The sequence below is a fragment of the Salvia splendens genome, chromosome 12, assembly GCF_004379255.2.
Source record: "Salvia splendens isolate huo1 chromosome 12, SspV2, whole genome shotgun sequence".
NCBI lineage: Eukaryota > Viridiplantae > Streptophyta > Magnoliopsida > Lamiales > Lamiaceae > Salvia > Salvia splendens.
Genome location: NC_056043.1, coordinates 2,660,825 through 2,683,901, shown reverse-complemented (window position 1 = coordinate 2,683,901; position 23,077 = coordinate 2,660,825). Strand labels below are relative to the sequence as shown.

Below are 23,077 nucleotides of genomic sequence, written 5' to 3'. Positions count from 1 at the left end.
CTTGATGGCTTTTCGAGGTAGGTACTCGATTGAGTGTTCTCCCAGCTCTATGGCCCATTTGGCGATTCTGCCTGATGCTTCTGGCTTGGTCAAAACTTGCCGAAGAGGCAGATCGGTTAAGACGCATACCTTGTGAGCATAGAAGTATGGCCGCAGTCTCCTTGCTGCATTTACTAACGCCAGAGCAATTTTTTCCAGAGGTTGATACCTTGTTTCTGGACCTCTTAATGCTCGGCTTGTAAAGTAGATGGGAAACTGCTTTAGGCCTTCTTCTCGTACAAGCACCGCGCTAATGGTTTGATCGGATGCCGCTAAGTATAAGAAAATCACTTCGGCATCTGTTGGAGCAGAGAGAATTGGAAGCTCGGCTAAATAACTTTTGAGCTCGTCAAAAGCCTTTTTCTGCTCGGCTCCCCACTCAAACTTTGGTGCCTTTTTTAACACTTTGAAGAACGGCAGTTGCTTTTCGGCTGCTTGGGAAAGGAATCTATTCAATGCGGCTAGACATCCAGTTAGTCTTTGCACATCGTGTATGGACTTCGGCATCGCCATGTTCTGAATAACTTGAACTTTTGAGGGATTTGCCTTGAGTCCGTCCTTTGAAACCCAACAACCCAGAAATTTTCCCGAATCTACCAAAAAGGTACATTTTTGGGGGTTGAGTTTGAGGTTGGCTTTTCGGAGCACGTCGAGAGTGGATTTGAGGTTGTCTTCGTACTCCGAAGTGCTTTTGCTTTTGACAACTATGTCGTCGACATACACTTCAACCTGTTTTCCGATTAGGTGCCGAAAAAGCTTGTCTACCATCCTTTGATAAGTGGCTCCGGCATTCTTTAAACCGAATGGCATCTTTTTATAAGCGAAAATGCCGAAATCGGTAATGAAAGCTGTTTTCGGAGCGTCACTCTCATCCATCAACACTTGGTGATATCCTTTGTATAAATCAAGAAAGCAGAAAATTTCGAAGCCGATCAAAGCTTCTACTTTTTATCTATATTCGGAAGGGGATAGCAATCTTTAGGACAGTGCTTGTTTAGATCGGTAAAATCTATGCACATCCGCCATCCTCCTTCTTTTTTCTTGATCATCACAGGATTGGCCACCCAAGAAGGATATTTCACCTCGAATAGTACATCCGCTTTTAGTAATTGGCGGACTTCGTCATGGATGACTTGGCTTCTTTCTGCCGCAAAGAGTCTTTGCTTCTGTTTTACTGGCCGGATTGAAGGATCAATATTTAACCGATGAGTGATTACCTCGGGGGGCACTCCGGTCATGTCCAACGGAGACCATGCAAAGACATCTTTGTACTCCTTGAGGAGCTGAATGGTCTTTTCCCGGAGTAGAGGCGTTCCTGCGAAGCCGATCTTGACCGTTCTGGATGGATCATCTTCGTACAACTGAACGGTCATTGAGTTCGGCTCTGAAGTGACTTCGGTCATCTCGCTTGCCTCTGACTCCGGTTGCTGTGATTGCTATGCTTGATGGTGCCGAACTGATTGCTCGGCACTTTTAAACGCAATCTGCAGACATTCTTTTGCTCTCTTTTGATCACCTCGGATGACCGCTATCCCACCTTTAGTGGGGATCTTGATGGTGAGGTGATAAGTAGAGCAAACGGCCCGAACTGTGTTGAGCCAGTCTCTCCCCAGGATGATGTTGTACGGGGACCGAGCTTTCACCACAAAGAACTCGATCATCGTATTGGAGCTTGTAGGCGCTTTTCCCACCGTGATCGGAAGGCTGATAATACCTTCAGGGCGGGTGTCCTCCTGGGCGAAACTTTTCAGAGGAAGTGGAGCCGGACTGAGCCGAGCTGGATCCACTTCCATTTTATCGAAACATTCTTTAAAAAGAATGCTGACTGACGCTCCTGTATCCACAAATACTCTGTGGATCAGTTTGTTTGCCACTCCGGCTTGAATGACAATAGCGTCTTGGTGAGGAGAGATGGCTGGGACGGGATCGGCATCTGAAAATGTAATCACTTCGTCTTTCTTCAGCCTTTTATGTGTTGGCTCCTCTTGATTGGAACCTCTGCGTTCTGCTTTTAGGGACGACTTAGTCTTCCCGGCAGGGAGAGCATCAATAGTCTGGATTACTCCATCATATTGCGGCTCGTCGTCGTCTTCGGGATCCTCATGCCTTTTCGGATCCTGAGGATTGCAGTTCGCACCTCTCTGCCTTTTGTTCTTTTTCGGCTGCTTGCTTTGGTATTTTTTTAACGTTCCTGTTTTCACAAGAACATCAATACCTGCAGCCAAATTTCGGCACTCCTCGGTATCGTGACCGTGGGCTTGATGGAAGGAGCAATATTGATCCTGAGGTCGCCGCGCGGCTGATTTCGTCATCCGCTTTGGTTTTTCGAACATATCGGAATGTAGTTCGAAAATTTCCGCTCTTGACTTGTTTAATGGTACGAACTGAGCGGGCGGCTTCTCAGGATTGAGACGTGGCCCCAATCTGCCTTGTACCGGTGCCCTTTGAATTCTTTCAAAAGGAGTTCGGCGAGGAAGCACCTGGCCGCTTTGATCGGGCTTCTTTTTCTCTTCTCGGGATGAGCTGTCTAAAGACCGTTTTCGACGGTCTGCCTCATCCGCACGGGAAAACTGGTCCGCAATGTCCCACATTTCTTGAGCTGTTTGCGGACCGCACTCCACGAGCTTTCTGTAGAGAGCTCCGGGCAGGATTCCATTTTAGAATGCCGAAATGACAAGTAGATCATTGAGATTATCTACTTGTAGGCATTCCTTATGGAATCTCGTCAGGAAGTCGCTGATCTTTTCGTCGCGACCTTGACGTATAGAAAGCAGCTGAGCCGAAGTAATTCGGGCTTCCGCTTTCTGAAAGAACCTCCTGTGGAAAGCATCCATTAGATCTCGGTAGGATCTAATGCTGCCTTGAGGAAGGCTGTCGAACCACCTTCTGGCGTTCCCGATGAGCAGCTCGGGGAACAGCTTGCACATATGGACCTCATTGAGACCCTGGTTCGCCATATTATATTGATAGCATCCCAAGAAGTCATGAGGATCCACTAGCCCGTCATAAGTCATTGACGGTGTCCGGTAGTTCCGCGGCAAAGGAGTTCGGGTGATATCGTCCGAGAACGGAGTCTTTAATGCTCCGTACATGGCGAACCCGACATCTCTTCGGTACGGAGGAGATGGAGTTCTCCTGTGGTTCCGGTACCGAGGAGGAACAGGAACATGTCGGGGTTGAGGATTCTTTCTCCTGGAAGACACGTCACTACTGCGGTAGTGACTTTCATGTCTGGATGAGGAGGGAGAATCCGCCGTTGTCTTCTCCGGCTGTTGGCTCTTCTGCAGGAAGGTTAAGAACTCCTCCTGCTTCTCGGCCAAGAACAGCTTGACAGCTTCATTTAAATCGGGCTGCTGGGAAGACTCGGTGCGATCTCTCCTGGAGTGGCTTGTTCCTTCTTCGTGAGAACCGGAGGTAGATGTCTCCCGAGGCCGTTTTTCAGACCTGCGAGCTGGACTAGCTTCCTCACGGTTATCACGAACGGTATTATGGGTGTTATGTGATCTGGTACGCATTTTTGGGGTGGAAAAGGGTCAAAAATTCGCTTTATCACAAATTTTGTTCTCTGTTTCCCACAGACGGCGCCAGTGATGAATCCGCGAATTTCTGATGTTGGTAAATGCTGGTAGAGAATAAAGACTACGACACAATGAATTTACGTGGTTCGATTTACTGAAGTAAATCTACGTCCACGGGAAGAAGGGAGGGCAAGATTGTATTGCTTGATCTGGGATTACAGCTTACAACACAGACTTGCTATATGATATTTTATCTCTAGAGAGCTTAACCCTTTTCTATCTGATCTAAGTTCTATTTATACATTGAACTAAGATCGTGGCTTGCATCACCACCCTAAGTCGTGGATGTCGTGTAGGTCATGGCCTAAGATCGTGGATGTAGCGTAGGTCATGGCCTACGATCGTGGCCTGAGTTGACACCACGTGGTAGTGGGTGTGTTGGAAGTTGTGGAAATCCTGTATGGGTCCACTAACTCCTTGTTCGGTCGAATACTGAGACCGAACTGCTTTGGTTGCCGATCTGAGAGTAGAGCTTGATGCCGACCTGAGAGCAGAGCTTGATTGGTTGGCTTTTACCGAGCTGTAGGCTGAGGCCGAACTCTTTGGTAATGCCGAACTCATACTCTTCCTTGGGCTTTGGGCTGATGGGCCGTCACTGCTGTTGGGCTTGTTTAGTCCGTACCCCATCATACTCCATCTTCATAACATTGAATATGTGGGGATGTCGCCGATAGTCCACATCAGTGTTGCATGCAACTGGAAGTTTTGTTTTCTTGATATATCATATGCTTGAATTGCTTCAGCCCATAAATCGTTGAGCTCTGCAATCAAGGATGGTAGAAATACATCAATTTTCTGTTTTGGATTTTTCGGACCTGGCACGATCATAGTGAGAAACATGTATGGATCTTTTATGCACATCCACAACGGCAAATTGTATGTACTTAAATTACTAGCCATAATGAGTATTCTGAACCACTTTGACCAAATGCTGAAATCCTTTCGTGCTAAGTGCCAACCTGATATTTCTTGATTCAGAAGCAAATAAGGGATGTGTTTTGTCGAGAATTTTCTAGGCTCAGAATCTGTCGGATGACGCATCTCTCCTGGAGTCTGGGCGTGCTTTTCGTGCCACCACATGGATTGAGCTGCAACTTCAGCCACATACAATTGTCTTAATCTTGGGATTAGAGAAAAATAATACATCTCCTTAAATGGACGGTTGCTAGTATCCTTAAATCTAGCCTGACCACAAACATTGCATTCGGTCATATAATTGTCTTGTGTCCAATAGATCATGCACCCTTTCTTGCAACAATGTATCTTCAGATGTGGCATATCTAAAGTCTGCATTTGTTTCTTGCACTTGTAGAAACTGTTAGGCATGCAATTTGGTTTTGGCAGACGCTCCTCTATAAACTGACACAATTCATCAACAGCTCACTGAGACATTTGAAGTTCGGACTTCATAGTCATTATTCGAGCATTTGTTGACACCTCAGAATAATCACACAAATCAGACTTAGACGCTTCTAATAAATTGTAGAACTGCTGCGACTCATTAATGTGGGGCTCTGGCATATGTGTAGGCGGAACATATTGCCATGAGCACCTGATAGTCCCCACGCATCGTGCACTATATGTTGGTATGGATTCAATGGTGGATCACAATGCATGGATTCTATCCATCTTGAGTTGGAAGACACTTCAACATCATAGTGAAATCTTCAGTGGGAAATTTTCTCTCATACATCCACTCTCTTCCCGAAATTTTATTCATTCCATTATCTATCATACAAAAATAATATAAATCAAATCAAGTATAATACTAGTAATATTTTGAGTTATTTAGCCCACAAATTTAGAATAATATCCAACAAATAAGTATAATAATGCTTTGAATTATTTAACCCACAAATTTAGAAGAATAGCTAACGAATCAAGGATAATAATTTAGCCCACAAATTTAGAAGAATGGCTAACAAATCAAGTACGTCAACAAATTTAGAAGAATAACTAATAAATGAAAGTTGTACCTTTCAATAAATAATTGAAAAATATCAAGTTGGGCCAACCAAAGGCAAAGGAAACACTTCCAAATCATAGACAAGAAAATGGGAAGAATGAAAAAATAGGATTTGGGGAATATGAGTTACAGGGGTTGCAAAGAGGGTTTAGGGAGTAAAGTTGGGCGTGTGAGAATGGGAAAATGAGAAAGAAGAAAGCAAGCCTGGATCAGAATTAAAGTGTTTGCAAGCACATGTACTTCTGCTCGCAAATTTGCGACCAAAATAGGGACCCTGGTGTGTATTCTCACAAACTGTTGGCGGAAAATAATTAAATTTTCTTTTGGCCAAGTGTTCGCAAAACGGAAGAAATTTGACTAGTTGTTTTTCATGGATGGATGGAGAAATGGAGAAAAATATGAATATACTAAAAAAGTGTCTGAAGTCTGAAGATAGCTTTTACCGAAGATTGCTAGTGTTCAAAAGAAAAGACACAAGTCTCTTTCCACGAACCAAAATAATAAACCTCTCACCATACCGACCCCCACTTTGACAACACCAGTAAGAGCATATCCAAGGTAGTCATGTAAATTGAGAAGTAAAATTTTTAATTTACCTTTTAAAAGAAATAATTTTATCTTCTTAAAAAGTAATGAACTAAGGGAAAAAAGGTAAATTTTAAAATGCAAATAAAAATAATTTACTTTTTAGCTTTTGTGTGAAGAAAGGCTAAAAATATATTTTTAAAATTAAAGAATATATAATAACTTCTCAAATATCCTTTTCAGAATTTTTATGAAGAAATAAATATTATAGTTATTTCTCTTAACCCTTCCATTTACTCATTCATTTGGAGATGCTCTAGCACATTCACGAACAAAAACCATCAATCCCCTCTCAAACTCGATGAAGGGTCTTAGAGACTCCTTGGTTTTGGTGCGATCAAACGGGTCGATGCGGATTGAAGCAGGGTCTGATCGTCTGAGCCATCGGGTTTGGATCTCGGGTTTAAGTTGTGGGTGCAGGGAATAATCAATAATACAAACGACTAATCAACAAAAGAGAAAAAAAAATAGCAGTGAATAAAAATCTATCCACCAAGTCACCAACCCCCACTCGATTACGACCAAAATCTACCTCAACTTGCCTCAATTCCACTCTCTCACTGTCTCTATATATATCCCAGCATCTCATTACTCATTTAATATCCAACTCCAAATTATCTAACAAGGAGAAACTTCCATTAGTACCAAAAAAAAAAAAAAATTCAAATTCATGGGTAGTCTACACAATCAGAAACCCGAAATTAAAACCGGCTTCCCTGGTTCCATCATCAAGCCCTTGGATCCGGAAGAGTTCCGGCGTCAAGGCCATCTAGTCATCGACTTTCTCGCAGATTACTACAACAACGTCGACAAATACCCTGTCCGCAGCCAGGTGGAGCCTGGCTACCTGAAGAAGCGGTTACCCGAATCCGCCCCTTACGACGCGGAGCCTATTGAGGAAATCCTCCGCGATGTTCAAAACGACATCGTTCCCGGCATCACCCACTGGCAGAGCCCTAACTACTTCGCCTACTTCCCCTCCAGCGGCAGCATTGCCGGATTTCTCGGAGAAATGCTGAGCACCGGTTTCAACGTCGTCGGATTCAACTGGATGTCGTCTCCGGCCGCCACCGAGCTCGAGAGCATCGTCATGGACTGGCTCGGCAAGATGCTCGAGCTTCCGTCGGAGTTTCTGTTCTCCGGCGGCGGCGGCGGCGTGCTGCAGGGCACCACCTGCGAGGCCATTCTCTGCACGGTGGTCGCCGCCAGAGATCGGGTTTTGAGGAGGATCGGGAGAGAGAATATCAACAAATTGGTGGTTTACGGATCGGATCAGACGCACTCTGCTTTGCAGAAAGCGGCTCAGATCGCCGGAATCAATCCTGGTAATTTTCGGGCGGTGGAGACGTCCAGATCCAGCGAATTCGGGCTCACGGCGGAGGCGTTTCGGGCTCAGATCGAATCCGATTTAAAATTGGGGCTGGTGCCACTGTTTTTGTGCGCGACGATCGGAACGACGTCGTCTACTGCGGTAGATCCACTCGCGCCTCTTTGTGCGGTGGCGAAGGAATTCAACGTTTGGGTGCATGTCGACGCCGCGTACGCCGGAAGCGCGTGCATCTTGCCGGAATATCGCCATTACCTCGACGGCGTTGAAAACGCCGATTCCTTCAGCTTCAACGCGCACAAATGGTTCCTCACAACGCTCGATTGCTGCTGCCTGTGGGTGAAGGATCCGAGCGCGCTCGTGAAAGCGCTCTCGACGTATCCGGAATATCTGAGAAACAAAGCTTCCGATGCGAAATCGGTGATCGATTACAAGGACTGGCAGATCACGCTCAGCCGTCGATTCCGATCGATGAAGCTGTGGCTCGTCCTCCGCAGCTACGGCGTCGCGAATCTGAGGAAATTTCTGCGGAGTCATGTGAAAATGGCGAAGAATTTCGAAGGATTGATCGCGATGGACAAGCGGTTCGAGGTGGTGGTGCCGAGGAACTTCGCCACCGTGTGTTTCCGGATTTCGCCGATTGAGATCGGCGGAAACCGGCAGATTGTGTCGAAGGAGGAGGCGGCGAACAATTTGAATGCGAAATTGCTGGAGACGATAAACGAGTCGGGGAAGATTTACATGACGCATGCGGTGATCGGAGGAGTTTACGTGATGCGGTTCGCCGTCGGAGCAAGCTTGACGGAAAATAGGCATGTGATTTTGGCTTGGAAAGTTGTTCAAGAACATGCAAACGCACTCTTGAATAGTTCCTCGTGATTTTTATTTTCATTTTTTTTTATATATTTCTAAACGAAATGTACGATTCTAATCATTTGTGTTTTATTCTAAAATTTATAATATAATCAATATATATTGTGAATTATACATAGTACTAGTTTTTTACAGTGTATATATATGTGATATATGTTTGTTGTAACAATAGGGGATTCAAAACACAATTTTAGGATCAGGCTAAAAATATTACAGATTGGGTTATAATAAAACTAATATCCAATCCAGATAACTGAACAATACTGTATATTAAAATTATTAACACAAATATATAGTTTTATCAATAGTAATATATAAATTTATATATCAACACAAACATATAAATACATAATATACAAAAAAATTGAAAAAAAATTATAGTTTTCTTTCGCATCAGAACTTACAACATAGGGAAATATGGGTCAAAGATGGGAAAAAAGTTATTTAGTGAGAGAATAATTTACCTATAATTGGAATTAATTGTAGTCCAGCGAAGCTTATTGCTCCATTAACTACTACTACTCCTTCTCAATATAGTTGAGTCGTATAATTGAATCATTTCTTTTTTTAGCAAAAAGTCTATCAATTTTTTTCATACTTTACTCTTTTTTCATCCATATTACTTTATTCATCTATCTTACCTTACTTTATCTTTCCATATTAACTTTTACCATATCAATTTCTTAAATTTTGTGTTAAAAATATGTCTCAACTATCTTAAGGCGAATGTAGTACGATTTAAAATTTATGTGAATTAAGTATACAAAAGGTAGGGATGATTAGTTATAATTGGTGTATGATAATTTATAATATTGCAGGCTGATAGACATACCGTACTTAATTTGATTTGATGGTCTTCGTGTTGATAAAGTACTAGGAGTATATATTAAATTAAATTTAGTATTTTTGATGGAAGTAAAATTATATACTACTACTCCTACTTCCTACTTATAAAAATTACTATTCAGTTTTACTTTTGATTTTAGGTGATGATCAAGCAACATTATATGTATTGATGATTTGATGGTCTTCGTTTTGATAAAGTAGTGTATTTATATAAAATTAACTTTTAATTTGTTGGTCTTTACCTTAACAAAATTATTAATCTTAGGCTTTGAATGTCGATTGAATAGTTTTAAGTAAAGTTAATCTTAGTGAACTCGTGCCCAATTAAGTTTCGATTGCTCTTTTAGTTATAAATAATGTGGGGAAGTTCAGATTGCTCTTATATATTCAGATTATCTGATTAATAAAGTCTAAAATCGATTTATAGTTGTCTATATAATCGTGAAATCATGCAAAGATGATTGGAATGTGAATATAGTTAAATTTTTATTTCTGAAGTAATAATTTTTTGTTAAGTATATTTTAATTAACATTACTTGATTATAAATTATTACTCCTATTTTATTTTAAAAGAAAAGTCGCATATATTAATATGAACATAACACATATAGGATTGGCTACGATACAACTCTTTTTTATAATAAAAGTATTAATTAGAAATCGTGTTAGCTCTTACATGATAAAAAATTATAGTAGTAAATATCATAATGTGGAATAAATTCGCGGTCATAAATTCAATTTTTATCGACATAACTTTAAAAAAATTAGAATTCATATAATTTCCTAACAAATTCTTACACGTTCTAAAATTCATTATTAACAACTTTAATTTTTAAAGGTTTTTAGCTTAACCATTATATGTTCTACTAAAAATTTATGGTTCCCGATTTTTATTTTAAAACACGTTTTATTCATCTAAATATATAATTCAACTACTGCATATGCAACTAAAGGTGGTGCATGAGCTTACATATTAGTAACATCTAATTGCGTCTAGGTTTCATAAACATGGTGAAAGTTGTCAAAGGTGGATTTTTAATTAGGTAGTAAATGTATTAGAAGCAAATTAATGAACTTGGAAAAGATTGATGTTTTGTGATGTTACTCCCTCCGTCCCGGATAATTTGTCTCATTTTTCTATTTCGGTCCAATCCACATAATTTGTCCCATTCACTTTTTACAATTTTTTGTAGTGGACCCCATATTCCAGTAACTAATTCCTACTCACATTTTATTATAAAACTAATATATAAAAGTATGATCCACATTTCACTAACTTTTTCAACTCATTTTTCATTACATTTCTTAGAACTCGTGCCCGGTCAAAGTGAGACGAATTATCCATGACGGAGGGAGTATAATTTAGTTTCTCTCTTTTTTAACTCATGATTATGTTTAATTAGTAGGTAACAAAGTTTGGAAATTTTGATTATTTCCGTAATTTCACATTTAAATAAATCAATGGAATAGCGTTAGAGTATCCACAATAGGGAGCCGCGGCTCCCGGGCAATGGCTTGGCTGGGCCGCGGCTCCTTATAGCTGAGGAAACGGAGGGCCGCGGCGGGGTTCGAAGGACATGGGTGTGCCACCTAGTTGGCGCGGAGACGGCGCCTGGGTGCAGCCCGCAGTGGCCGAGAGCCACGACTCTGCTCAAGTTTTTTTTTTTTCAAAAATTTTCTATAAATTCTTCATTTTACACATTTTCACCTCAAACACATTTTACACCTAATTTTCACTCTATATTAAATTTGCTTTTAATTTTTTAAATTAAATTATGCGTTTTTTTAAGTATCATAGTCCGATAATTTTTATTCTAATTGAATTAAAATATACCAACAATTAAAAAAATAATTAGATTTGTGGTTGTGACTTCTCCACTATTAGGGTGGACAAGTTTTTTTGTGGCTTTGGACAAGTTTTAGTGGCCCTGGACAAGAATTTGTGGCTTGGCTTAGGCATAGGCTAACTATTGTGGACACTCTTAAGGTACGGTGTTCATTTTTCATTATAAATTATAAACTATAAACACCTAACCCTTTTTTTAATTTCGACGAGTGAACTATTTTTGATGAGCTTGAAATATAGAGTATATGTACATGATTGTGTGTACAGAAATTAAAGTCACCAAACCCATATAACCTTTTTTCTTTAATTTGTTTCGAGGAAAATTTCAATTGAAGTTGACTCCAAAATTAAATAGTCAGCACAAAGATTTAACTCATAGACTAGTACATAAAATTTAGACGTAAGAGTACATAAATGAGTTTTCGTTCGTTTTAATTTAGAGTACAAAAATGAGTTTTCGTTCGTTTTAATTTATTTACCTGTCAATTTACGGAGTATTTTCGTTCGTTTTATTTTTGCTACCTAACATGACGAGTTGACGATATTGTAGTATGAAAAGCACCTTTCATCGATTCTTGACTTTTAACATAAATATAACAAATGTCAGCATACGACGTGCTCATTGTTACCTAATTCAAATCGACAATATTTTATATTTTTAACAGAAATTATAGAATGTCTGTTGTTAATTACTTATAAATATAGTAATTATAATGTATGTCACCGATAAAAATATGACCATCGTAAATACTTGTCTCAATATTTGATTAAATAACAAATACTACTATATCAAATTATAGTAATAAGCATGATTACAAATAATTGTATATAATATATGAAATTGTTGGGACGTCCCAACTATTAAAGCATGATTACAAATAGTCGTATGTTACTATAGAAATTATTGTACTATGTTAGTACTCATATTAGAAATCATTGGGACGTCCCAATAGTTTCTAATAAAAATTGAAAACTAAATTCATAATTCAACAACGACAACACCCTAGTCCTTTGCGTCAATCAACAAGAGCAACGAAGAATGGCAAAGCAAACAAGTACTAATATTCTAGTGCAAGGACGTCGGGGCGTTATGCATGGTTAAGGGAGCTTGTCGCACTTCCGGGGCAAGGACTGGGATTTCGGGTGGGGAAGCCGAAGAGCGTTGGCTCAACAACCGCTTTGATGATGATTTTATTACTATGTTTTATTTGTTATAAACGAATCAACCAATTTCAATTTACTTGAAATATATGTATAGTACTCCCCCCGTTTGCCAGTCTTTTCTACATTATTCTATTTATTACTTATCATTTCTCCACTTTAACTATTTATTATCATTTTTACAAAACGAGTGTAGAAAAGTCAACGGGACTTCTAGTGGCGGACGGAGGGAGTAGTTGACGTTCGAATATCACCATATATTAACAATTATAAATATACATTCTTGATTGATTAGACATTGAACATATATCAACGTTAGTTGAACAACATCTATAGTGAATTCAAATGGAGTATCAAATTGTTTGGAGGTTTTCTTGAGAGCTCAAAGAAATGAAAAAGAACGAGTGTTGAAAGTTAGTCGTATTTTATTTAAAGTGATGGTATTGCTCAACTAACTCATAAAAGTGAGATATAGAAAAAGTCGTGATTCCCTAATCAATATTCCAAACTATTTTCCAGCCAAGAATTATTCCATTATATATATGGATATACTTAGATCGACGTTGAGCGAAGCAATACGTCTTAATACGTGAGCACAATTTCTATTTTTAGGCAATAAAATAACTTCCATTATTTACTAAAAATGTTCATTTGAGTTGCCTTGCTAGGATATTAAGTTGCATTTAAGGAAGCAATTACCAATTCTTTTATTTACAAATAGATTTCCATTACTCATTTCTCGAAGAGGTTGGCGTGTAATGTAACGATGTGTGTTGTTTATATGCTAGTGATTTATTTTTTCTGTTTAGGTTTTGGATAAATTGTTGTTTTTTTTCATAAGTTGATTTTCTTGTTATTTATATTTTGAACGATTTATATACTACAGCATTGTGCTTGTCGTTCTGTGTATTATGTTTTTATATATATGTGATGTAGGAACATAAATCGTGCATGTTAAATAAATTGATTTTGCAGGAGTACTATTTTTTGGATATAACAATTTAAAGATTGAATTTTCCATCCTTGCTTCTATAAATTTGAAATCATTTATTTAGTAAAATTAGTTAATTGATACTGTATAAAATAATATTCTTACTTCTGGTTTTGGTATATGAAAAATCAACTAAACTTTAACATTGACTTATAATTTGTTGGCAATTGAAACTAAAAATATAACATATAACTGTCCCACATCGGTGTCAAGAGAAAACTGAAACTAGAATATAAGTCTCATGGGCCCCTCCTCCTATCACCAATTGGTTTTAGGATGGAACCCATGGATTTCTATCATGGTATCAGAGCGGGTCGCCGACTGTGGGTCAAATTTAACTGACCCAGCAGTATATCTGGGCCGAAACCGAAAAAATGACTGACCCAGCAGTATATCTGGACTTAAAAATTTGGGCCAAGTGGTCCAACCGATTGAAAAAAAAATTGGGTCGATTGTCCAATCGATTAGAAAAAGTCCAACCCCTCCAAGGTTCACCTTGAAGGGTTTGAGGGAGGGTGTTGGCAATTGAAACTAAAAATATAACATATAACTGTCCCACATCGGTGTCAAGAGAAAACTGAAACTATTATATAAGTCTCATGGACCCTTCCTTCTATCACCAATTGGTTTTAGGATGGAACCCATGGATTTCTATCATAATTATTTTTAAAAAAAATTAGTTTATATATTATGTATCTTTATAGTAGTAGAGCTGTTTGTGCGAGTCAGTGTTGTCACTTGTGCGAGTTTGTGTGGGCTTGTGTGCATGTGCATTGTATGTATATTGTGTGTAGTGCATGTATTGTGTAATATGCAGGGGCGGACGCAAAAATAAACATGAGTAGGGGCAAAATTTTCAAAATTTTATACAAAAATAATTTTTCATGTAATTTAAAATATTATTAGGGGCTTTTATATATCAATATGTTCAAAATATGAATAAATTTTAAAGTTTTATATTAGAAAAAAAATTAAAAATTGGATTAATTGGGGGCTAAAGCCCTCCCCTCTTTACATGTGGGTCCGCCAATGGTAATATGCGTGTTGTACTTGTTTACGATGTTTTGTATGCGTTGTGTGTTGTGTACACGTGGCACGCACATAGTACCCATTTTTATAACTACTTAGAATTCTAAATATTTACTTGTGTTGTTATGAAATTCAGATCCACAATTGATTCAAAGTTTGGAATTATAATTCGAAAGTCTATTAACTCTGCAAACAAACTCGATTTTGAATGAGTAAACCCGATCCATACTTGCTTGAATCACCAACTCTACGAAGTTTCTCAAGTGTCCTTACCCTTTAGATTTGACTAAAGGATATGTATAGACAATAATATAATTAAATGAAATTGTTGTTTTCATTCACCCGTTACACTTGAAATATGTTCAAAATATAGACATACATCGATGCATGTATAAAGACAAGATTACTTCTTTTTTTTTACTTTTACCCTAATGCTTGATATTTTAAACAAATAAAGTAGATGAACTTGCTACTTAAATCTTGTTGTAATTAAATTTGAATGTTATTATAAAATACCCTTAAAATTCGAGTTCGTCATATAATTTTTTATCGCATTATTTTTTCTTGAGGCGAAATTCGATCTCATGATTAGGAGGCTGAAATTTGTGTATATAATGTCATATTTACAACTTTTTTTTTTTTAAAATTCGATTATTTTTATTTTATTTTTGAAATGCAGACTAATTAATTTTTGCAACTGATCACACCAAAAATCATTCTAGAATGCATGCACAAGTGTAATACTCCATTGTTAGATAATTTCGTCACAAAATTAAAATAAAATAAATACACATGTTCACGAGGGGGAGTATTTATTCTAGTCATAGCTACTTCCACCAAACTCCCACAAAAATAATCACCATTAATTGCAGTGGAAATGTCATATATCGGTTAGGTTATTCATATACTCATATAAAAAATTAGTTCCTAATTCCTATCATCATTGTAAGATGAGAGATTAATTCTTAGTATTATTTTTGTCAGCACACCTAATACTTCGAGGGACCCTTTTCATTGACATTAATAACATTAAAATTTGGCAATATTCAATTAGCACTTAGCAGCTAACCTTGAAACTGGAAAGGTGACCTTAGTTTCACATATACAAAATAACACTACCAACAACAAACAACGAAGTCAAGAATAAGTTGGTGAAAAATAAAATACTATGTAAAACATGTTTAAAGTTGAAATATGGCATGATTCCTTTTGCAAGAAGTTTAAGAAAGCTATGCTGGATCCATAGCCCAACCAACCCAAAATACTTTAATTATTTTTTGACATTTGGTTTTAATATAATTATTTACACCAACTTCTTGATGCGAGAGAGATGCAACGAATCCTTGTTCAATGATGTCATAATTCAAGCTTTCATATTTAATACGGAGTACAATTCTGAATTATATTGCTCAAGTCGATCTAACAGTCATGAGTCAACACTAATGAAACAGAGGGAGTACATGTTATTTACTCGATCCACTAATAATGTACAAGTAATTGCACGGTACTTAAGATTAGAGTCAAAACGTAAAAAAAAATTGATGGTTTTTATGTCCAATTTATTCTTCAAAATTGTGTACCATGTAATGATTTATAAAATGAGATTTATAAAAAATAAAATCCAAAGAAATACTATGTAGTACTCCTTCCATCCGTCATTAATTGATTTGATTTTATTCAATTCGAGTTTTTAGAAATGTAATAACAAGTGAATGGAGGAGTTAGTTTGAAGGTGAATCCTATTTTATAAATTAATTTATGAAGTAATAAAATGTAATTCGAGATAAAGTTGAATGAAATATGAGATCTAAAAAACAAACGGGAGAATTATTCATGGACTGAACAAAATGTGAGTACTACAAATTTAAGCACGTGATGTAAAGCAGGTCGTAGAACAAGGTTTTGACCTGTGGAGTCAATATCGTACCTCATAGTCAACGTTGAAAATTAAACATGTTATTTGTCGTAAAGACATCTTTTTTGCTTTCATACGAAAAAGGTCAACTAATGAGACTTTTCTTTAATAAATTTTATAAGTATCTATTTTTTTTGCTACCAACCAGGCAACCACTTTGTGGTTTGTAGTCATGTGCGTAAATTTAATTTTAGTTATAATTCAAATAAAACACATAAATATCTTTTACATTGATTACTTTACATAGTTCAATAATGACTATTTTTGAATAAAATATTAATATAAAGAATTTAATAATGATATCGCATCGCAGCTATATATGAAAGATAAAGTAAATAATGTAAGTTCAATTAGTTTGTAAATGCTATCATTATGTGCAAACCCCAAGTCACCATTACTCGAGCACTAGTTACAATCATCACGAAAAGGGGGCATTATTAGAATTTTTTTTCTTTAGATCATGTTTTAGTTACTCCCTAAAAATTATTAATTTCATTTTCAAAAATAATTATGACTGAGTTTGCAAGTGCATTGGATTTTGTGGGCCATGGCTGCTTAATTGTGATATGCTATTATCTCATTTCTCATAGCCTCTTTGAAAATATTTTAGAAGAATTGTACAAGTAATTAATTACTATATGTTGGAATTATGTACTCCACTAAACTTCATTTATATAATTGGGCCTGATAGTGGGCTGATATCAGAGTGGGCTTGGATAGTTAATTACTCCACTAAACTTAGTCTGTATAATTGGGCTTGATAGTGGGCTGATATTATAGTGGGCTATGATAATTATTATTGACCCAGAAAAACTTAAGATTAAGAAAAGTGCTATGGAATCTACTCGAATGAATTGAAATAGTGGCGGCGCGAAATCAAAATTTTTTTGGCGCGGCAAAGCAAATGATTGAATAACAAGCACCAAAGCAATTATATTTTCAGCTACTTACAGTGTTCATCACTCCAAAGAAAAAAATAGGGATAGAGATTAGAAGAGAATCAAAATCGGAAGAGAATAATGGCGGACGCATCACATCTGGAGCGAATGGGAAGGGAGCTGAAATGCCCTATATGGTAACATTTTCATTCGGTTTCGTTATTATCAATGAAATTGTTAATTTCCCTTTTCACGGTCTGAAATTCCAGATCGTTAATTGATTCTTATTTCCTCTGTCGACAGTTTGAGTCTGTTTAATTCGGCCGCTTCACTCACCTGCAATCATGTGTTTTGCAAGTAAGCCGTTTAGTAAATTCATGTGTAGATAATTTTTGTTTTGTTTTGTTTTTAGGGATGATTTTAATACGTTTTTTGCTGCCTACTGTATTGTGTTTACTGATTGGTGCAGTGTGTGTATCGAGAAATCCATGAAAGCATCATCGAGTTGTCCTGTTTGTAAAGTTCCATACAGGCGAAGAGGTATACATGTTTTGCTTTTCATTGGCAATACATTTTTCCCAATTTTGCTAAACTAATATTAGCTGAGAGTGATTCATATGTTAGGCAGATTATTTTGTTGAGGTGTAAACTCAATCGTAAGAGAGTTTATGTTTGTTTGATGGATGGAATTGTTAAGATTTATCATCGATTTCGTGTTAGGTTGGCATTAGAATTTATGACTATTCTTTTGTGGGGTTTATCTCTGTAATTGTGAGATATATGATATTTTCTATACCTTGATACATTATGTATATTATACCTATTTCATAGCAGCTAAAACCTCTTACTTTGTCTGCATATGGTGAAAATGATGTCTGTTTTGCTTTACATTTATTAGCTTGTGGAATTCATGACTTATTTATCGATTGCTTACATTTTTTTATTTTCATTTAGCAGAAATTAGGCCAGCTCCTCATATGGATAATTTGGTAAGCGTTTACAAAAGCATGGAAGTAGCATCTGGAGTCAGTATCTTCAACACTCAGACTGAAGCTTCACCTGGTCCTTCGGGTAATGTTACTAGCCTGTTGGGTAATGCTTGATAATCTTCCATATTTTTACATTATACATCTGTTTGACAAACCTGCTTCTATATGTTGTCCTGTTTTAACTCATTGTTTGCCTCATTTTTCTGGTTTTAATGTATACACAGTCCAAAATAATGGCCAAACGAAACCTGAAGCTTCAGAAACTGGGAATAAAAAACAACCTGGAAAGAGAGGATCAAAGAGTGCATCAATTTTCCCTACAAATAAAAGGGTTCAGGTGTCACCATATACAAGTGCAAGGACTGAAATGGTGCGAGAAAACCTGACTGATAGAACTGCTGAAATCAACAGAAATGAAACTAATAATGGTCATGTTTTACAAAATAATATCCCTTCTACTTATGAAAAGGGGAAAGCCCATTTACCTCCATTTTTCTGGCTGAGAGATGAAGAGGACATGGAGCAGTCAAGTCAGCAGACGAATGACAATCTGGTTATGTATACACCACCAGAAGCTCCTTGCTTCAGTGACATTAAAGATTCAGATGATGAGGTTTGTCCTTCCTGAGATATAGCTTTTAATATCTTTCATTACGAATATAGTAATTAGGATTATAGACTTTGTTAATACTCAGTAACCTGATATTTCATGATTGGTTCATCTATTCTTCTTCGTGACACACTATTTTTATATTTCATGTTGCTTTATGCAGAGAGGAGATTGTAACTTATCAAACAATGTGGATTTCTTTGATAGTGAAATGTTTGATTGGACACAGAGGCCTTGCTCTCCTGAACTTTGTTCAACTCCTCCAACTATACAGGTAAGTAACAGTTTTTACAATTTCAACAATCCATTATTTACCAAGTTTGATCTAATTATGTTGGTGTAGATTGAAGAACATACTGCTGAAGAGGATGTAGCCTTAAAACGTGTGGATGCCACCTCAACAGAAACAGCTGGTCAAAAGAACAGACCTAATAGTGCAGTAGGCAAGTGTAAAAGGGAAAAAATCTCTGAAACCAAAGGCAGAACGAGAGCTTCTAATAAGAAAGCCAATGCAAATGAGCCTGAAAAGGACAAGAAAGCTAAAAGCATTTCTAAAGTAACTGCAGTCTGTGCTGAATTAGGCAATGTAATCTATCAAGATATGCAAGAGGGTACTAAAGACACTCCAATGACTCAAAAAGGAAAATCCAGAGTAGGTAAAAAGGTCCTCTTTGATGCTAGTGTTCAAGAGAAAGATGTTCAATCTTTATCTGATGGGGTAGAGCCTCTAGCAAGCAGCAAGGGTGCAGCATTCACTCAAGTTTCTGCACCAGAGATGTGTCAAAAGAGCAATGAAGGACAAACAAAGTCAAAAAAGAGTGCTGAAGACAATAAAAACTCTAAGAAACCAACTCAGCTACCAACATCTGGTAGTAAAGAAAAAACTAAAAAATCCGAAATTGGAAAAAAGGTCTTAGATACTGAGCAAGACAAAGAGGAGTTGATTTCCAAGCTGCTTAGTAATCCACCAGGAATTCATGAAGAAGTTTTGGATGAATGTGTCAAAAGGAAGTATAGAAAAATATGTAGAAAGTCACCAAGCTCTGCAAAGAAAGTCAAATTCTCTGTTCAGAGCATGTGTAAGGACAGCCATAGTGGTAAAGCATTAGGTGCTAATGAAAAGGATGTGACCACAGATCACTTATCTGAAGATATTCAAGTTCAAAGGGATCAATCAGACATGAAAACTCCATCAAAAGTTGATAAATCATTTTCCTCCCTTAGCGGGCATGCTTTGCAAAAATGTAATACATCTCCCAGTACAGTTTGTTGTGCTTTCTGTCAATCATCTGAAGAGTCAGAGGTATGTATGTCTTTTGAAATATCGGTTATACTTTATATTTATGTTTTCATTGTTTTAATTCTATGATGTAGTTTGTTACTGAAATATAAAATTTCCAGGCTTCAGGGATCATGGTTCACTATGTTGGAGGGAAGTTGGCAATGGATGATGCAAGAAAGAATGCTATACACGTTCACAAGAACTGTGCTGAATGGTATAACATTTGGAACAATTTCTGCACAATTATCTAGTTTGTGAACTACCATGGTGATGGATTGATAAAAATTATCTAGTGTGCTTCATCAACTTGCTGTCTCAGGCTACTATCTACGTGTTTATGATTTGTTAGGCTAGTCATAAGTCATGGAAGCTGTTGACATAGATTGATAGAGTTCAACTTGTTATTTTCACTGTAATAGTATATAGCAAAATAAGGCTGTACATCTTTTGTAGGGCACCCAATGTGTATTTTGAAGATGATACTGTTGTCAACCTTGAAAATGAGCTGTCCAGAAGTCGAAGAATTAGATGCTGTTGCTGTGGCATCAAAGGAGCTGCTCTCGGGTGTTATGACAAGAGTTGTCGTAAGAGCTTTCACGTTCCTTGTGCTAGGTTGACTCCAGAATGCCGATGGGATTCTGTAAGTACTATAAACTAACAACTTTCCTCGAAAATGGAGAAAAAAAAGTGATTAATGCTGTGGTTTTTTACACATGGCAGGAAAACTTTGTTATGCTATGTCCAGTTCATACATCATCTCAACTGCCAAATGGTACGCCTCAATCTCAATCAAGGAAGAAAAGTAAATCTTCTGCTGAAAGGTTTGTTGCAATTTCCAGACTGGCTATTCATTTATTCGCGTAGGTTATGTCATGACTCTCTTTTCACTCTTAACTTCCCCCCAGAAAATCTTGCATCCATCAAGATAAAGTGAAAACCAATGAAGAAGGCAAAGACAGATCACCGGTACAGTGGAAGTCTCGGAAGACGTTTAAAAATTTGGTTCTCTGCTGCTCAGCTCTCACCAATACAGAGAAAGTAAGTAAACCAGTAATCATTTTATTTACTATTCTCCATGAAATAAGAATATAATAATCTTATAATCACTATGGTTTAAATTCAGGAAACTGTTACAGAGTTTGAGAACTTGTCTGGAGTAACAATACTAAAGAACTGGGACCCTACCGTCACCCATGTAATTGCTTCGTCAGATGAAAATGGAGCATGCAGACGTACACTCAAATTTTTAATGGGTGTCTTGGAAGGAAAATGGATTTTGAGTGTTCAGTGTGAGTAGTTTTCTATACACAAATGAATTTGAATTTACTCTATTTTCTTTGTTAGAAGTCCCAAACAAACAAATCTAAAATATTTATGTATGTTTCGTGTATCCAGGGATTAGAGCTTGCATTGAAGCTGGAGAGATAGCTGATGAGGAACAGTTTGAGATCTCAGTCGACATTCATGGAATCAGGAATGGACCAAAGCTCGGCAGATTAAGACTTCTAAACAAGGTTGATCTTTTGCTTCTGATGAACCTACCCTCTTCATTCTTTCTTCTTTCCAAGTTATTCACATGATTGATGATTCCCACTTTCCATGATTTTGCAGCAACCAAAACTGTTTGATGGCTATACATTCTATCTCATGGGAGATTTCACACCTTCATACAGAGGATATCTCCATGATCTTGTGATTGCTGCTGGAGGAAAAGTTCTGAACAGGAAGCCTGTTGATGGAAGCTCTGAGACGACCTTCATCATTTACAGCGTCGAGCTTCCGGAACAGTGCAAGCCAAACAACGGAGGCTCAATCGTGGAGCAGAGACGTGCGAGTGCAGAAGCTTTAGCCTCCTGTGCTGGAGCCCAGGTAACGAGCAATTCATGGATTATGAATTCTATTGCAGGTTACAAACTGCAAACAGTTGGTTAATCGTTGTGTCTGATCACATATCACACTAATAATCGTGACAGAATTTGGCTATTTATTCACTATCATTCCCTTGTGAACTTTGGTAGGTTTTCATTTATATATATGAGAAAACGTTGCTAAAACAGAATGTCATCCTTGCCGGATATGTATATTCGCTTAAAAGTTAAAAACTAAATATTTAATTCATCAAAGAAATCAGGTTTGGTCTGGCAATAAAGTAGTTAATGTCTAAAGTTAATGTGTTACAATTGAGTCTCAGATTGGCTTGAGTGATATTTAAATTTAATAGTACTATAATTATTGAATTTATAAAAGTAATAAAGTTTTTGACGTTCAACTATTACTATTAAGAGATAATAATTGTCATTTTAAATCATAATTTTTCAAATATTAAATTATATTACTCCATTTGTCTCTTAAAATTGAAATTCTTTCTTTTTAGTTAATCTCTTGAAAATAGAAACTTTATATTTTTTAAAAAATTCTCTCTAGTAAAGTGAGATTCATTTTCCACTAATATGTTTTTCTTTTTATCTTTCTCTTACTTTACTAATTTTGCATTAAAATTCATGTTATTTTAAAAGTGTTTTATTTTTAAAAGATGGAGAAAATGATTTTAACTTTTGCAATTGATAATATAAAATACTAGTACGACAGAGTCAAATATTATGTACTGTACCTATAAAATGTCATTGTTCTGGTAAAAATGATAGTATCATAGGAGTATTATTTGGAGTGTTGATGAAAATGATATTGAGTTAATTTTGAGTATTATGGAACAATTAAAAAATTAAAATTTTACTTATTTCAATTTTAGAAGATGACTATTCCTATTTAGCATTAAAAGGGAAATTTCGAGTGAAACAGATTTACTATATTATTAGGCCACGTCCTCTTTCAACTCCAAACTATGAAATGTAAGAGTACGAGATAAACCAAAAATTTGCTTACTGGTTTTACAAATAAATATACCTACCTAATTAATTAGAAGGATCACATTATAAGTAGTGCGTCGTTTATTCCTATTTAGCATTAAAAGGGAAACACCAGTGTTATATTATTAGGCCACGTCCTCTTTCAACTTCGCACGGTGAAATGTAAGAGCATCTCCAACTATTACACTAAATTCAAATCCATTTTAATGTAAATATCGCACTAAATATTAATTTTATTCCAACCATTTACATTAAATTTAAACTCAAAAGAATATTTTTCACTCACTTACTTTTT

At 36.8% G+C, this 23,077-nt stretch overlaps 2 protein-coding genes across 2 annotated transcripts; both read left to right on the top strand.

The window, feature by feature from the left end:
- The first annotated feature begins 6,789 nt into the window (after window positions 1–6,789).
- On the top strand, window positions 6,790–8,500 carry LOC121757235 (tyrosine decarboxylase-like). Its single transcript, XM_042152752.1, has one exon. The coding sequence runs from the start codon at window positions 6,839–6,841 to the stop codon at window positions 8,372–8,374; it is 1,536 nt and encodes a 511-aa protein (XP_042008686.1). The 5' UTR covers window positions 6,790–6,838; the 3' UTR covers window positions 8,375–8,500.
- Window positions 8,501–17,151: 8,651 nt separating this feature from the next.
- On the top strand, window positions 17,152–22,131 carry LOC121759732 (protein BREAST CANCER SUSCEPTIBILITY 1 homolog). Its single transcript, XM_042155415.1, has 14 exons — window positions 17,152–17,231; window positions 17,338–17,391; window positions 17,504–17,574; window positions 17,992–18,105; window positions 18,248–18,636; window positions 18,797–18,907; window positions 18,977–19,936; window positions 20,035–20,129; window positions 20,369–20,555; window positions 20,636–20,736; window positions 20,821–20,953; window positions 21,039–21,204; window positions 21,311–21,429; window positions 21,527–22,131. The coding sequence occupies exons 1-14, from the start codon at window positions 17,176–17,178 to the stop codon at window positions 21,845–21,847; spliced, it is 2,877 nt and encodes a 958-aa protein (XP_042011349.1). The 5' UTR covers window positions 17,152–17,175; the 3' UTR covers window positions 21,848–22,131.
- Window positions 22,132–23,077: the final 946 nt, after the last annotated feature.